General features: G+C 36.5%; 1 protein-coding gene across 6 annotated transcripts in view; it reads left to right on the top strand.

Annotated features, from left to right (window-relative positions):
* Positions 1-17,414, top strand: part of znf618 (zinc finger protein 618) — a 59,738-nt gene that overhangs the window by 23,730 nt on the left and 18,594 nt on the right. For 4 of the 6 annotated variants that reach the window (XM_052119041.1, XM_052119023.1, XM_052119009.1 and 1 more), the window contains exons 5-6: positions 2,817-2,864; positions 2,983-3,081. The exons of 1 other annotated variant lie outside the window; for it this stretch is intronic. In XM_052119041.1, coding sequence (XP_051975001.1) covers positions 2,817-2,864; positions 2,983-3,081 — 147 coding nt within the window. The remainder of the gene's footprint in view (positions 1-2,816; positions 2,865-2,982; positions 3,082-17,414) is intronic. One more of the 6 variants, XM_052119031.1, reaches the window with a different exon arrangement.

Below are 17,414 nucleotides of genomic sequence, written 5' to 3'. Positions count from 1 at the left end.
TAAAAGCTGAAATTAATGTCTATATGGAGACTCAGTATCCTCTGTGGGCATGGCTTGGTTGGCAATTAAGGCAGTTCTTTGGGGTCGGATCATACAGTATGCCTCATTCACTAAAAAATATAAAGCACAAGAACATGTGGAGTTGGAAGGGAATATTAAAAGTGCAGAGACAGAGCTGAAGCGCCAAATGTTGTCTGATGGCCTCAAGAGAATTTACCTGATTGAAATACAGATATAATGCTATTTAATCGCGAAAGGTGGAGTTTTGGCTATTCAGGGCAAGGCATATTTTGAGGGGGAAAAAAGCAGGGAGCTTTTGGCTAGATGTATAAAGCAGAGAGAGTATTTTTCTACAATTCCCTCAGTGAAATCTTCTGGTAATATTAATAATGCTTAAGCAATTCTGTCTTGATCTTTATAGTTCTTCATCTTCTTATGAAGTTATTAGAAACTTTGTGGAACCATTAGAACTCCCTAAACTGATGACCACGCTAATAAATTACCTTGATTCTGAGATAAACTTGGAGGAGCTTGGTAAGGTAACTAAGGCCTTGCCTACAGGCAAGGCTCTGGGGCCAGATGGCTTTGCCACCTGAATTTTTTAGATCTTATGCTACAGAACTGGCTCCACTTTTGCTAGAAGTTTATACTTCATATAGAGTATATACATAACAATTAGAGTGAGTGAAATTAAATTTTGTTACAACAGTCAAAGCAAAACAAATAATCCACTCATAAAGCCTATCTTGGACAAGCCCCCAATTGTTACAAACTCACTTTAAAGTCTAGGGCCATGATCCTGTAACAAGGGTTTTGTGGGTGCAATTCTGGCCCGTTCCAGCTCTTTACAATAAACACAAGTTTACAAGATAAATCGTATTTTATTTTGGAAAATAATTGTCGAATTACTAAACCGGCGCATCCTGAGTGAAGCGTTTTTTATTATTATCTGCGGTAGCAGCATCATAATAATAACGCGGAATACAAGATGGTGAATTGTTTCGAAATCGAACATTTATTAAATGCTTGCTGAGCAAACAGCAATAACAGTAACACAAGTGCGACACACAATAAGAGTGTGTCGCACTGATCACACTCCCCTTGGAAACAAGTGAACTAATATTACCAAAATCCAACTAAATGAAAAGGAAAGTACATATAATAAATCTATATTAAATATTTAGTTACTATACTATAATGCATTACTAAATATAATAAAATAATGAATAAAAATAATTACATTAAATGGTGACAAACTAACCAAAATTTTCGCTTTAAATTTAATTACACCCAATGGGTTATCAGTTCAACTTTAGTTTGTCATTAAGCCTCATTCTTTAGGACTGTCTTATATACAGTAAAGAATATTTTTTATGAGCCAACTATTTTTTAAGGCCTAGAATAAAGAGTAACATTTATATTTAAAAATTATGTTTGGTGTTTATTGCATTATTCAATCAACCAAAATTATTTTTGACAGCAAAAACTAAGCAACAACTATGGTTTAACCAACAGGGAAATTAAGTTAACAGTGACCTTGAGCAGAAAGCTTACATGTAAACAGTTTTGACAGAGCTGCTGATAAAAAGTTAAATGATCAGTATCGATTGATGAGATGAAAAGAAAATTGGAGATTGTATCAGATGTTAAAATCCTGACATCTGAATATGAAGAAGACTTTGTTTCACTGTTTATATATTTATTTGTTTGTGGTTGAACTGAAAAAATGTCTCAGTTAGGTTCTTTTTAAGAGGGCTCAAGTGTGAAAACCCCAGCTGCCTTTTTGCAGTTTCATTTACGCATTTGGCAGACGCTTTTATCCAAAGCGACATACATTGCACTTATTACAGGGACGATCCCCCTGGAGCAACCTGGAGTTAAGTGCCTTGCTCAAGGAGTGGTGGCTGTGGGGATCGAACCAGCGACCTTCTGATTACCAGTTAAGCGCTTTAGCCAACTACGCCACCACCAATCGCAGTATTTTTCAAAATAATCGCATAAAAAGGTTTTTGGGCGATGTGCAGGCAGGCAGATTGTTTTAAGAGGATGGAAGTCTGCTGGAGCACCCTCAAATCGGGAGTGGTGCGAGGAGATTGGGAGGGTGGCAGCTTTCGAGGAGGTGTAATGTAGATGGCTGGGGATCTGTGATTTCATTTGATTGGAAATGGGGCAGTTATTTGACGTTTTTTGGGGGACTCTCGGTGAGGGACTGTGGAGGGAGAGGTATAGTTTTAGATGTGTATGATTTAGAATTGTATTTTATGTTTCTGTGTGTGTACTTATGTGAGACAACAGGGAAGTCTGTTGGGGGTCTGGGTTTTTGATGAGGGGGTAGTAGTGGGAGTTAAATGTTGCTGCATTGTGTGTATGTATGTTTTGTTTTTCTTTGTCATTTTTATGAATCAATAAAACTGTTAATCTAAAAACATTAATAATTTGCCATTGATCTAATTCGTAAATAGTTTCTAAAGATAAAGAAATAAAAATACCTTTTCTTAAAAGAAAACCATTAAATCCTGTAAGGGTCATTTTTACCACCTCAATGCATTTGTGAAGTTTTGTTTGGGTCATGCATCCTGGGGTGAAGTGTTTTGTTTGTAATAAATGGTACTTCAATAAAAAGAATTACAATGTTACCAAAAAATGTTAGGTTTTTGTTCAGTATTTTAGTTTAGAATATAGTTAGGGCCAATTATTGGGTGGGGTGAAGTGTTCTAAAAGTATTAAAAGAATCATTAAGTGGAATTTGAAATTGTTAAGTAACGATAGTGACCAATATATAGATTTTTGTAATTTGTGTGCCTTTTACTCTGTAGAGTCAGAGAGTACAGCATCTGGAGAAGGAGCATCCTTAGGAATCAATAGTAAGTAATTTTTTATTTTATTTTTTTCATGAAATATTTCCAGAAATTTCTTAAGGGGGAAATTGTTGACTTTAGTAATACATTTCTGATTATAGAAGTGTCTTTTTTTTTAATCCAGGTGCTTTCCGTTATACTTGTGATGTATGTGGGAAAAAATACAAGTACTACAGCTGTTTTCAGGAGCACAGAGACCTCCATGCAGTTGATGGTGAGCAATGTATGTCCATTTGGTAATATATACCATTCATGTTTGGTTTACTGGTTAATCTGAAGAAGCACAGTTTTTTTTGTTATGACTGTCTGGAATGTCTGTCACACTGTCAGGAAAAAGAAAATGTGCAAAAATTTAACTTTTGTTCCCTCTAGTTTTTAATTATTATTATTATTATTATTATTATTTTTTACTTTTTTCTTGCTGAGCAAATCCTATTTCAGGATATCCGTGGTTCCTTAACCTGTTGATACGCACCCCCTTTTTGTGCACAAACCATGAAAATGACATGCCTGAAGTTAAATGGTTGTATTTACTGGACCCTTTGGAGTATGGAGACAGTTGTCGTATCTTTTGAAAGAAGACACCTTGGGCTTTATTTCCCAAGTTTAAAGTTAGAGAAGCTGAAGTTTACAATAATGGAAATATTTATAAAAACCTTTTATATAATATTTTATAATCTAAAAAACTATAATAAAAGTACCAAGACAACACATAAATACAATGTTCTCAAAGCTACAAGTCTAAAGAACTTATGTTTCAAATTTGAAGAAGATCTAACAAAAAATTTGGTTTCTGCAAGCTTTTTTCACTGTAAAATCGCTGGAGGCGTACAGAGTAAAATTAAGGCTCCGCATTTCAAGAAGACACACAATCTGACGGCACTGTTTGGCTATTATTTTTTTAAACAGACTTTGGAGACAGGCTTGTTTTGTTTATGAGACTCTAATATATAAGATCATATATAGCTTTACAACATGAATGCTGCTCAGATAGTTTGTTGAAGAACGATGTCGAAGGGTAATTCTTTCAGGCGAGATCTCATGTAAACAATGGAGAATATATCAATATGTCTCAGATTTATCACTTTTATGGACAAAAAGTGCTATTGGATGTTTTTCAATGAACGCTTGTCATGGACAATTGACCCATGTGTGGCGAACTGGATTTATCTGGTGATCACATTTTCATCACAAAGGTATGAAGTCCCGTTTTGATATTGCATGTTTTCATTTGTACTCCTGGCACAAATAATTCAATTGTTTCACGATAGACTGCGTGAGTCAAAACTAGGGATGCACCGAAATTTCGGCCGCCGAAAATTTTGGCCGAAAATGGCACTTTCGGTTTTCGGCCGAAAGAGAAAAAAGGCCGAAAATATGAGCCGAAAATATATACCTCCTCGCCCGCCCTCAGTGCTCAGATTTCAATCTGGATCGATCTAGCCCTTATCACAGCGCTACCAAACAAAGGCCGATCATGTCAGCGGTGTGGAAATTCTTCAAAGTTTCTGATAAGGACATCAAATTTGCGATCTGCAGTGTTTATTCAGCAGAACTTTCAAGATATATATATATATATATACAGTGAGGAAAATAAGTATTTGAACACCCTGCTATTTTACAAGTTCTCCCACTTAGAAATCATGGAGGGGTCTGAAATTGTCATCGTATGTGCATGTCCACTGTGAGAGACATAATCTAAAAAAAAAAATCCATAAATCACAATGTATGATTTTATAACTATTTATTTGTATGATACAGCTGCAAATAAGTATTTGAACACCTGAGAAAATCAATGTTAATATTTGGTACAGTAGCCTTTGTTTGCAATTACAGAGGTCAAACGTTTCCTGTAGTTTTTCACCAGGTTTGCACACACTGCAGGAGGGATTTTGGCCCACTCCTCCACACAGATCTTCTCTAGATCAGTCAGGTTTCTGGGCTGTCGCTGAGAAACACGGAGTTTGAGCTCCCTCCAAAGATTCTCTATTGGGTTTAGGTCTGGAGACTGGCTAGGCCACGCCAGAACCTTGATATGCTTCTTACAGAGCCACTCCTTGGTTATCCTGGCTGTGTGCTTTGGGTCATTGTCATGTTGGAAGACCCAGCCTCGACCCATCTTCAATGCTCTAACTGAGGGAAGGAGGTTGTTCCCCAAAATCTCGCAATACATGGCCCCGGTCATCCTCTCCTTAATACAGTGAAGTCACCCTGTCCCATGTGCAGAAAAACACCCCCAAAGCATGATGCTACCACCCCCATGCTTCACAGTAGGGATGGTGTTCTTGGGATGGTACTCATCATTCTTCTTCCTCCAAACACGGTTAGTGGAATTATGACCAAAAGTTCTATTTTGGTCTCATCAGACCACATGACTTTCTCCCATGACTCCTCTGGATCATCCAAATGGTCATTGGCAAACTTAAGACGGGCCTTGACATGTGCTGGTTTAAGCAGGGGAACCTTCCGTGCCATGCATGATTTCAAACCATGACGTCTTAGTGTATTACCAACAGTAACCTTGGAAACGGTGGTCCCAGCTCTTTTCAGGTCATTGACCAGCTCCTCCCGTGTAGTTCTGGGCTGATTTCTCATCTTTCTTAGGATCATTGAGACCCCACGAGGTGAGATCTTGCATGGAGCCCCAGTCCGAGGGAGATTGACAGTCATGTTTAGCTTCTTCCATTTTCTAATGATTGCTCCAACAGTGGACCTTTTTTCACCAAGCTGCTTGGCAATTTCCCGTAGCCCTTTCCAGCCTTGTGGAGGTGTACAATTTTGTCTCTAGTGTCTTTGGACAGCTCTTTGGTCTTGGCCATGTTAGTAGTTGGATTCTTACTGATTGTATGGGGTGGACAGGTGTCTTTATGCAGCTATCGACCTCAAACAGGTGCATCTAATTTAGGATAATAAATGGAGTGGAGGTGGACATTTTAAAGGCAGACTAACAGGTCTTTGAGGGTCAGAATTCTAGCTGATAGACAGGTGTTCAAATACTTATTTGCAGCTGTATCATACAAATAAATAGTTAAAAAATCATATATTGTGATTTCTGGATATTTTTTTAGATTATGTCTCTCACAGTGGACATGCACCTACGATGACAATTTCAGACCCCTCCATGATTTCTAAGTGGGAGAACTTGCAAAATAGCAGGGTGTTCAAATACTTATTTTCCTCACTGTATATATATATATATATATATATATATATATATATATATATATATATATATACAGAATACTGGCAAGTGATTCTACAGGAAAATGTCACAACTAGCGCAGCTACAACACAACTTGAGACGTATAGCTGAACTACGCCAGAAGCGACAATCCCCTTGACTACGGGCGCATAAACAAACACCGCTTTCCATTGCTTGCGCGGATTGCGCACAGATATTTATCTGCCGAAGCACCAGCACAGAGAGTGAGAGACTGTTCAGTGCACCATCTCATGTTCTTGATGAGCTTTCTGACAGGAGAGACTGTCAGAAAGTTTAGCAACTTTTGTTCTTGAAGAGAAACCTGTCACTTGTAGTTAAATAGAAAGCGGTCCAATATGATGTGTATAGCAATTACATTACACTTGTTCTTCACTTGAGGATACATCTGTCGTTTACAGTTGAGGTTGGGTTTAGTTCAATTACTGCTGTTTTGCACAATCATTTTCACTTAAAGTGTACATACGTTTACATAAACAGAATAGAGCACTGATCTATATATATATAATTATATATTATAGATATATAGATCAGTGGAATAGAGGTCCTCTGCCATTCTGTGTTCTGCCTGTTGTTTTAATTAAAATTACTGTTGCATATTTAAACTTTTTGAAAGATGTTAGCTAAGTTCATTTCTTGACTCTTGTTTTGCATATAATAGTTTTCTAAAACTTTACATTATTTGGATAATTGTTAATAAAATCTGTAAAATTAGATTTTTACAGAACTGAAAGAAGAATAATATTTAATATAGTTTTAATATATTTTTTGTCCAATTTTGGTGTGCTACTTTCAATAAAAGTGTGATTTATTTTATTGGTTTGTAGTTTTTCAATTCAGATTAATTAAATTCATGAAATTAATGAAAAAGAATAAAATTATACACAACATTTTTTTTTTTTTTTTAAATAGGTAAAAATTTCGGTTTTCGGCCAAGTGCATCCTGGATTTTCGGTTTCGGCCCAGATTCGGCCAAGTGCATCCTGGATTTTCGGTTTCTCTCTCGAGCATCAGTCATTTAGCAGCTGACGCTTGGGTTTTGTGTGAGCGCATGTAGGGAAGCGCATTTTTACTGTACTTACGATGTTACACATGTATAAACCTTCATAAACCTGTTAATCCGAAATGCAAATGCCGTTATTTTGCATCTCTTAACACTGTCGCTCCTGCTTATAATTGACATAGTGGTTACAATTTGCAAGCGAGCAAGGTTGGAGAGACATTTGATGCCTTTCAAATCACTTCCATATTTTACTCTACCATTGACAATAATTGTAAATCTAACAGAACTACTCAGCTGCACAGTTACACCTGTTATATCTCTCATCTCCATCTCTCTAGATCTAGGGCTGCCAACGCAATTGACACTGTTCTCATGCTCTCACGCCACACGTCCCTTTTCTCATGCAGTGGTAATGTCGCAGACCAAAGAGAACACTGACAGTGCGAGCACAGACAAGACAGAGCAGCCTGCACGGTGCTGCGAGTTATTCAGATCAATCAGCGTCTCTCCTTCTCTTTCATAATTTAATCTGTTAACATTTACAATACATCTTGTCAACTTTATACGGCCATTTTTAAGGTAACTGACGAGTTTTTATTTGAGATATTTCCCACAAACATTTTAATTGTCATCACTTACCTTCATGCTGTTGCAAACCTGTATGACTTTCTTATTTCAGTGGATATCAAAAGGAAATATTAGGGAGTTTCAGTCACCATTCACTTACGTTGAATGGAAAAACAAGTGACAGTGAACTGAGACTGGTGTGGTAGTGGCATAGTGGGCTAAAGCACTGAACTGGAAAGCAGAGGGTTGTTGTTTCGATCCCCACAGCCACCACCATTGTGTCCTTGAGCAAGGCACTTAACTACAGGTTGCTCCGGGGGGGATTGTACCTGTAATAAGGGCACTGTAAGTCGCTTTGGATAAAAGCGTCTGCAAAATGCATAAACATAAATGTAGATTAAACATTTTGCTTGACCCTCTGGGGTCTGAAGGTATTTTGGGCCCTGGAGAAGTTTTGACATGCCTTTTACATTTGTGTTTTTTCAGTTGCTTAAAAACATATTAATGGCTAAAGTCTGATAACACTGTATTCAACACAAACTGGGCTACAATAATATGTGAGCAACATGTACACGTTTGTATTTTTGAGAAAATAACGTTTATGCATGTTTTTTGAAAAAACAACAATTTTAAGTCACCGAAATAAGGCCATATAACAAACAATAATAATAAACATTTGTCCACAAGACTTTTGAGAACTGGATCTTGTAGCCTAGAGTTTTTGCTACAAAATTATGTGAAAACCATCCTGATCACTCATTTATACAAAACAATATAGTACTTCAACTTTTATAAGACAATTTTAGTGTTGAAAGGTAATATGCGAGGAGGCGTGAATGATCATGTATATTCATTGTAATTCCCACATGAGAGACAAAGACCCTCCCCTGGGAATATCAATGAGGGATAGAGAATGAATGTGAGGAGACTTAATGATCCAAATCAAGTTTTAAGTTAAAAGAAGTAATCTGACTATATATTTTCTTTACATAAAGACTTTACTTAATTTTAGACCTACGCTACTGTTAAAAGAAGTCTCTTCTGCTCACCAAGACTGGATTTATTTGATCCAAAATACAGAAACAACATTGATATTCTGAACTCTTTTTACAATTTAAAAGAAAAGTTTTCTATTTAAATATATTGTAAAATGTATATATTTTCAGCATCATTACTGCAGTCTTCAGTGTCACATGATCCCTCAGAAATCAATATAATATGCTGATTCTCTAATATGGGCATATTTAAAGTGCAGTTTACTCATTTACACCTGAACAGATATTTGCAAGCACAAGCTTTGTTGATGATAATGAGGCAGCATAAACGCTATTTAAAATAGAATCTAAACATTCATATAATTTTATATCATTTTACATATCATATTTATATTATACAGCTTACAATTTAAATACCTGCTTCAGCAGAAACAACATTTAAATGTAACTAAAACTTGCTTATTAGGACATATTTAAAATGTCAATACTCTGAATCCTGGCTGGCAAGTCTGGAAAAAGTCCCACTAGTAAAATATGCACATGTTTATATAAAATAGCATGTCAACTAATGAAAACGAAATGACTTGTCTGAAATTGTATCCTCGGCTGGATCAAGTCTCTCTTCAAAATACAAATGTTCATCGGAGTCCCCCTCTTCTGAGGAAAATGTTAACTCTTCCATACTAGAGTTGCGTTTACATTAAACCTCAGAGTCGGGGGCATGTACATTTGCGTTGATCGTCTCGGCACATTAGCGTATGAATGGCGCGCTCTGCTGGTGGGTGGGATCACATTACAGATAATTAGATAGTCAAGTAACAAGTGTACATCGCTTTGTTTCAAACAGATTGCGTTGCAGGAGAATATTTGTTTTAAATTTGAATTGTTTTATTTAAAAGTAGACATTTTTAGCTTTATTTAGACAGAGCAGAGTTTCAGTTCATTTTTGTGACGTGTTTCTGAAGTATTCTCGTGAACACGGAGACTGCTTACAGCTCTATTTTACAAAAGCACAAGATTTTGTTGTTATTGTGAGTGTACACAAATAAAAGTAGACCCTTTAGAATAGTTTAATGATGTCTTACACTTATCTGTATACCCAAAAATGACGGAGTATGTTAAGGTGTTTCTGCTGTAATGACGAAAATATCCTGCAGGATGCCGGTGTGTCCGTCGACCCCAGAGGGTTAACATCTCCTTTTTGGTTCCATGGCAGAGAAAAACTAATTCAGACTTAAGGGTGATCAGTGATGACAGAAATTTTAAGTTTTAAATGAACTACCCTATAGCTACCTGTTATAGAATTTGTTAAAGGTATCTACCAAGAAAAAAATATGTAAATGTTATTCAGCACATGCTAGACCTTATTCATAGCAGCGCCATCTTTGATTTTGAATGGGAATGACAACAAGGCTGTGTGGGATTGACGGACATTCTCTTCAATGGGCTGTACTGCAGTTTAAAGTATTTTTGGATCGTTCAGTGTACAAAACATTAAAAAAACTTTTTTCAAGTACACTCAGTTGACAAACTCTAGACAACATGAGTTGTGAAAAATCTGATTTATTGAAGTAATCGCTCACAGCCTCGTTTCCATTCCCATTAAAAATCAAACATGGCACTACTGTGAATAAGGTCTATAGACCAATCCTCTTATTTTCAGTAATGCTTCAAAATTCGCTCTGGCTGCCCTGGCTGCCCTGCCAACAACGCTATCGAAAATTTGTGGATGCTCTGACGTATTTGAAATAGGCGGCAACGTTCGTTGAGTGCTTGGTTTTGTGAACTATATTTAAAGGGGTCACAAAACATCCAGGCATGTAGACCGGTATCTTTTTGACGACATATCACAAGTACTGTATATACTCATGAAATATTTTTATATATTGTTATATAATATTATATAAACCATAATATCCACTTCATCAACTCACCTGGCACACTAACAATTTCAGACACCTTTGTCCACTCGTTGTTTTTTTTATTTTATTTATATCCCTGGAAACAAACGGGGACAGATCAAATATTACGGGAAAACTCGCCACGGCAATAATCAGTTTCTCCATTTTGTCTTCGGAAATAATGTTTGGTGGGAACCAAAATTTACACTGTTTTGTTCTCTAGACTTCGCTAGAGCAGAGCACTTCTATATTCCAATAGGTTGCCGCCGAAACGTGTCAAAGCTCATTACCATAATGTTGGCTGCACTTGAACTTTCCTCTGACGCCCGCACCACCCAAGACTCGCCGCGCCGCTTCTCGGCGCCGAGAGAAGCTAACTGTCATAGAAAATTTATGACTTCCAGTCGATTTTACGCTCTCGATGCCTCTGGTCTGAATGCACGGTTTGAGATGAAGTGCTGATAAAACCTAATAAACTTTGTTAAACCCCAGTTATACATGTGGCTGGAAATCTGAACTGCTCAGAATCCAAAATGCAAGTAGACCTTGGGTAATGTTTATCAAAATGTAAACGTTAAATCGACATAGTAAAGGCATTTGATATGAATAGAAGCAAAGTCACTACGGTTATTTATTGTCAGAGCTGTACAGCTGCAGGGTGAAGATGACTATTTAAAACCGTCTACTTCATATATTTCTCATAACACCGGTTACATTTCTCATTTCTGGATTGTACAGATACTTTCTGTGCTTTTGTGTATGAGTCATTGTTGGTCTTCTTTGGGTTGTCTAATTTCAAGTTTATATCCACACTCTTAATTTACTGTACACATCACAACTGATTTAGTAGCATGGTCTCCTCTCTCAGGGATTCATATGTTTATAACATTCAGCCAATAATCAAATCTTTAACTCAGTGACTAAATATTTGATCCCTCTTGTGAAAACTACACAGAGTTTAAAAGTTGACAGCAAGACCAAACCGGTGACAGAAAACCCATCGTTTGCTCCACAGAACTCTTCACTAAAAAACATACGTAAATGGCTGGATGGCTGAGGTTAATGTGATGAATTTATGAATTTATATCTGTAGAGCACTGATATGGGACAGTCATTTAAAATTTAGTCACCACTGGCGACAGTCAGGTTGTATGTGTTCGTATGCGGTTTCGTCAGATATCATCTTGTGAGTTATTGAATGTTTTTAGAACGTGCACAACCAGATTGTCTTGTGCCGCATTTCACCCGTTCTGTTTCTGACGAGCTTGATGCACCGCACGCATCAACAAACCCAGCACGAGGGTTTGAACTCAGGAGCTCAGGTTAGCAGTGTGACTCAGATTCACTTACTCAGCGAATCAGCCATCAGTGAGTTCACAACTGGGAGCGCAGACATTTCAAAATATGATTTCCATGTGTATTTCGGGCTTCTTTATAATTAAAAGTCCTGTATTCTGTACCACTTTTCTTCTTCTGGTAATTATTCATTGGGAATGGAGTAGCACAATAAACTGCATCTGGGGTTTCTTTAAATTTGCACTTGTAATCTCTGTATCTGGGATAAAAACAGTAAAGATTTTAAACAATTAAAATTATATTTATATAATTATAATTAAATGTATAGAATGCAAACATTCATTGATGCTCAAGAAGACAACACTACTATTTGCATACTACACTTTACTTAAATATCTGTATTGTAGATTCTGAAGAGCAGTACTAAATAAATACAAATCTCTTATATTTTTATAAATTATGAAAGTGATGTAAACATTCATGAGACAAAAGGGAATGCAAACTTAAATTCTCAACTATATATACTGATTATTAAACCTTTGATGAATGGGTTATCAGCTGGCTGACTTTTCTTTTGATTTCTATCTTGTTTCTGAACAGCAATCTAAATCAAGAAAATCTGTGATATGGCTACTAAAAACAACCAATTGGCACCTTCATTTTTCAGTTTAGGAGCCAATGGCTCCACAGTAATTTTCTTAGTGTGGAGCCCTGGTTTAATGGTGTAACAAACAATCAAGTCATTTTTATTTGTATAGTGCCTTTCACTACACACATAATTTCAAAGCAGCTTTACAGAAGATCAGATATTAGCAGAAGATAAAACTGTAATGTTTATAATGTTCTAGAGTGAGCATTGTGTATTTTGATAAAATACGATTGTGAATTGTGTTTAAATGTAAGTAAATAATAATTGTATTAATAACCCCTGTGAGCAAGCCGAAGGCGACTGTGGCAAGGAACATAAAATTCCATAAGATGTTGGTTAATGGAGAAAAATAACCTTGGGAGAAACCAGACACACTGTGGGGGCCAGTTCCCCTCTGGCTAACATCATGAATATAATGTAAATATTACTTATGTATAGTACAAGTCATGGTTTAAAATGATTAAACTAAGTAAGTGTTAATGGTCCGTGTTTAAACAAAGATTTTTTTATGAACTGTATGATTAATGATTAATGTCTTTTGAAGTCCATCCTGGATTAACTGATGAAGTTCACATAGATGCAATTGTCCTTTTTAGTTGTCTGATGAAGAGTTTTGTTGGCAATTCATTGATGGTCTGTGTATTCCATTTCAAGAGTGTAGTCCATCATTAGACTGAGGTGATGCAGGCAGAGATCAGTTTGGTGCATCGCAGTTCAACCTGGCCGGTAATTTCAGTGAGGTCTATCCTAAATCCAAGGTTCAAGCAATGGCATATGAAGTATACCATGTCTTTTGGTTGGAGTTGGCAGCAGTTCATCCTCTGAAGTCCATCTTAATTGACTGAAGTGATGTTTGGCTGGCACCAGCTGCTATTAGTCATTATCACACAGCGATACGTAGCAGTGGAGTCCAACACGAATAGGATTCCCGAGGTTGAGACAGGATTTTTTTTTTAATAATATTAGCATAGATGCCATTCAATTTATTTCAGAGTTATAGATCATAATCACTGTTTCTGGTTCCAGCAGACATAACTAAAGCAGCCTAATTGTGAGTTGAAGGATAAATTAGGTGTAGGCCTGGCAAAACAAATGAGTCTTTAGTCTAGACTTAAACTGAGTGAGTGCGTCTGCATCTCGAACATTGTTAGGTAGACTTTTCCATAGTTTAGGAGCCAAATATGAAAAGGATCTACCCCCTTTTGTGGATTTTGATATTCTAGGAACTATTAACAGGCCATAATTTTGCGATCGTAATGAAGAGTAGGTACTGCAGAGCTTGACCATTCAAAGCTTAGTACGTGGTTAACAGAATTAAAAAATGTATAAAAAATTTAACAGTTAGCCAATGTAATAATGATAAAGTTTGGCTAAGTTTATTTATTGATCTTGCTGGACATCCTTCCAGTAATGCATTACAATAATCTAGTCTTGAGGTCATGAAAGCATTAATTCGTTTTTCGGCATCAGCAACAGAGAGCATGTGCCGTAATTGAGCAATATTTCTTAGGTGTAAGAATGCTGTTCTACAAACATTGGTAATTTTATTTTCAAAGGACAGATTGGTATCAAATATAACACAAGTTTTTTTGCTGTTGGAGATGATGTAACGGTACATCCATCTTGAGTCAAATTATATTTTAGCTGCTTATTTTCAGAGGTTTTTTGTCCAATAATTAGTACCTCTGTTTTGTCAGAATTGAGTAGAAGGAAATTTCTGGCCATCCAAACTTTTATTTAATTGATTCACTGCTAATTTGGAGAATTGTGACGTCTCATCAGGTTTTGAAGAAATATAAAGTTGGGTATCGTCGGCATAACAGTGGAAACTTACTCCACGTTTCTTGATAATATATGGGTAAATAATATCTCCAAGAGGAAGCATATACAAGGAGAAAAGCAGAGGCCCTAAATCTGATCCCTGTGGCACACCATACTTTTTTTTGGTTTGACTGTTCCTCATTTACATAGACAAAGTAGTAGCGGTCTGTTAAATAGGACCTCAACCATGCTAATAAATCTGCACATATGCTAACATAATCATCTAGCCTCTTCAAGAGAATATCGTGATCTATCGTGTCGAAGGCAGCAGTAAGATCTAAAAGCACTAGAAGCGAAGTGCAGCCACGATCAGGTGATAAGAGCAAGTCATTTGTAACTCTGATAAGTGCCGTCTCTGTACAGTGATGAGGCCTATATCCTGACTGAAATTGTTCATATATACCATTTCTCTGTAGAAATGAACATATTTGGGAGGATACTATCTTTTCTAGTATTTTCGACATAAACGTGAGATTTAAAATCGGTCTATAATTAGTCAGTTCTCCAGGATCAAGTTGTTGCTTCTTAAGAAGCGGTTTGATAAACTTAACAAACTGCCATTTTAAAGATTCTTGGGACATGTCCTAAGGATAGCGACGATTTAATAATATTAAGAAGAGGTTCTGAGATTACAACTCTTTTAAGAGCTTGGTTGGTATTGGATCTAACAAACATGTTGTGGCTTTTGATTGGAGGTCGACCGATATTGTTTTTTTTTTTTCAGGCCGATGCCGATCTTTTGAAATCCGGGTCGGCCGATGGACGATTAATGTTGCCGATTTATTTTGGCCGATATGTGCTTGATTTTAACCTCTTATTTGAACCTTTTTATTTGAAAGATAAAATATAACACAAATAATTACTTAAGATAGACAAAATTTCTCAACAAATTCATTTATTGAACACTTGACCAATCTGCACTTGTACACTTAAATTAAAAATGTATAATGTAAAAACATATTGTATAAATAATGTATAACAAATATATTAAATAAACAAAGCAGGTGTTACGAACTGCTCCGAGACACAAAGGTTGAGATCCAAATGCAGCTTTAGTTAAGGGGCAATCCAGACATGTAATCCAATATTCAGAGCATCCAAGAGAAGCACAGGCATAACTAGGGATGGGTATCGTTAAGGTTTTAATGGTATTACTACTCTTACCGATACTGCTTATCGATCCGGTACTTTAACGGTATTCTTAACGGTTCTTTTTGTTTAATAAATTATATATATATATATATATATATAAAACAAAGATAAATATATAATATATAAAACAAAGATAAATGTTATATAGGCACAGTGATTTAATTTCAGGAAGGTCTACTAATATTACTGTTCAGATGTGGTCTAAAAAGAAATCTAATAAAGTAATCAATTGTAAAATAACACTGCATAGTTTATCATAGATTTATTAATGCAGAAGTTATTCATTCAAGAGCTGTAAGTGATTTTCTCTTTGCCTTTTGTTGTTTGATTTGCAGTAATGGCTCAATCGTCAGCATGTTCATTAGACAGCTTCCCCTTTAAGACAGAGTTTAGATCTAATAGGCTCCTGATGCAGCATATTTTCTCCCAACTATTTCCATAAACTGTGTTTAAGTGAATCTCCAAGCTGGTCGTTTTGACATATTTTTGTGTATATTTGATTGTTTAGACGCGCACATGAAACCCAAAGTAGCCTATACTTTGCTTGTCTCGTTGTGGTCTGTTTCGGAGCGCGCGCGCCGCCTTGGGAACGGTATCTCTTGCGCTCTTTTTATTATTAAATGTGTCCCGCAATTTAGCAACAGTAGCTAGACTGCATTTTACAACAATCACCGATCGTGCTGATTCTGACGTTAAGTTTGAGTTTTAGGGAGAAATGTCAGTGCACCGCTGTGAAGGGAAGGAAGTTGTGCTAGACAGAATGCGGCTTACGTATAAATATTTTTTTATAATCTTTGGAAGGCGAAATCTAAAATAAAATCAGACTAATAATCGCAGATCTAAACCAGGCTACGTTTGAATGTTTAGTTCTGTCACTCATTAAGCCGGGCTCTTGTTGTGCTCGCTGTAGCACCGCGTGAGAGATCTATATCTCTCTCTCTCTCTGACTGCGAATAGCTAAATTGCATCACAGTCAAATGGTTTCATATTATTATACATAGAAATGGCTGACGAGATAAAATAACTTTCTCTTTATAGCAATAATAAATGTATTTTCTTAATTTCTCCAGTACCGACAGCAGAACCGATAACGTCCGAGCTTACAAAGCCAGTCCTTCAATAGTCTATAGTGCGTTGGTATCTTTTTTATTAATTATTTCTCTGCATTGAGTGACAACCCTCTCAAATATAAGACACACAAACAGAACAAATAAGTCTCAGATTCACTGTCTGTAATTGCAAAATTCTTGCTTGCTTGCTTATTGTGACATGATAGCAACCCTTCTGCTGTGATAATGCAACTTCAACTACGCTATCAATATCCAAAGTAGCCGATCGCGTTTTTTCTTGAAGTTGGCAGTAACATATCAAAAGTTTTTAATTAAATATAAAGAAGTTATACAAATTTAATCCTTACTGTTTTCTCCAAGGAACTTGGCTCCTTCCATAGGTCTGCTCACTCTGCTGGAAAATGACTCTAGGGGCAGCGTGCGTAGAACACGTGTTCCACAACAACACTAGGCTGCCCACAGATGCGCCTGCCTAATAATCGGCTTGATATACTTGGATATTGGCCGATGCCGATTATGTTAAAAAATGCAAAAAATCGGCCTATTAATCGGCCGACCGATTAATCGGTCGACCTCTACTTTTGATGTTTCGATAAGTTGTGTTAGCTCTACCTATGACAGCAAACGATTAAAGTTGCATGTGAGGAAAATTATGAGACACTGTTTTCTGAGCTGCCATGACAGATGATTGCATAATTCCAAGTTTATTTCTGATAATTTAAATTTTATCATTAAAGAAATTCATGAAGTCATTACTCTTGAACTGCGACGGAATATCTGGTTCTGTTGAGGATTTATTCCTAACCAATTTAGCCACAGTACTGAATAAACACCAAGTATTGTGGTGGTTATTTTCTATGAGTTTGCTCAAATATGTTGACC

This window comes from Xyrauchen texanus, chromosome 4 (genome assembly GCF_025860055.1).
Source record: "Xyrauchen texanus isolate HMW12.3.18 chromosome 4, RBS_HiC_50CHRs, whole genome shotgun sequence".
NCBI lineage: Eukaryota > Metazoa > Chordata > Actinopteri > Cypriniformes > Catostomidae > Xyrauchen > Xyrauchen texanus.
This window is presented reverse-complemented; position numbering and strand designations above follow the sequence as displayed.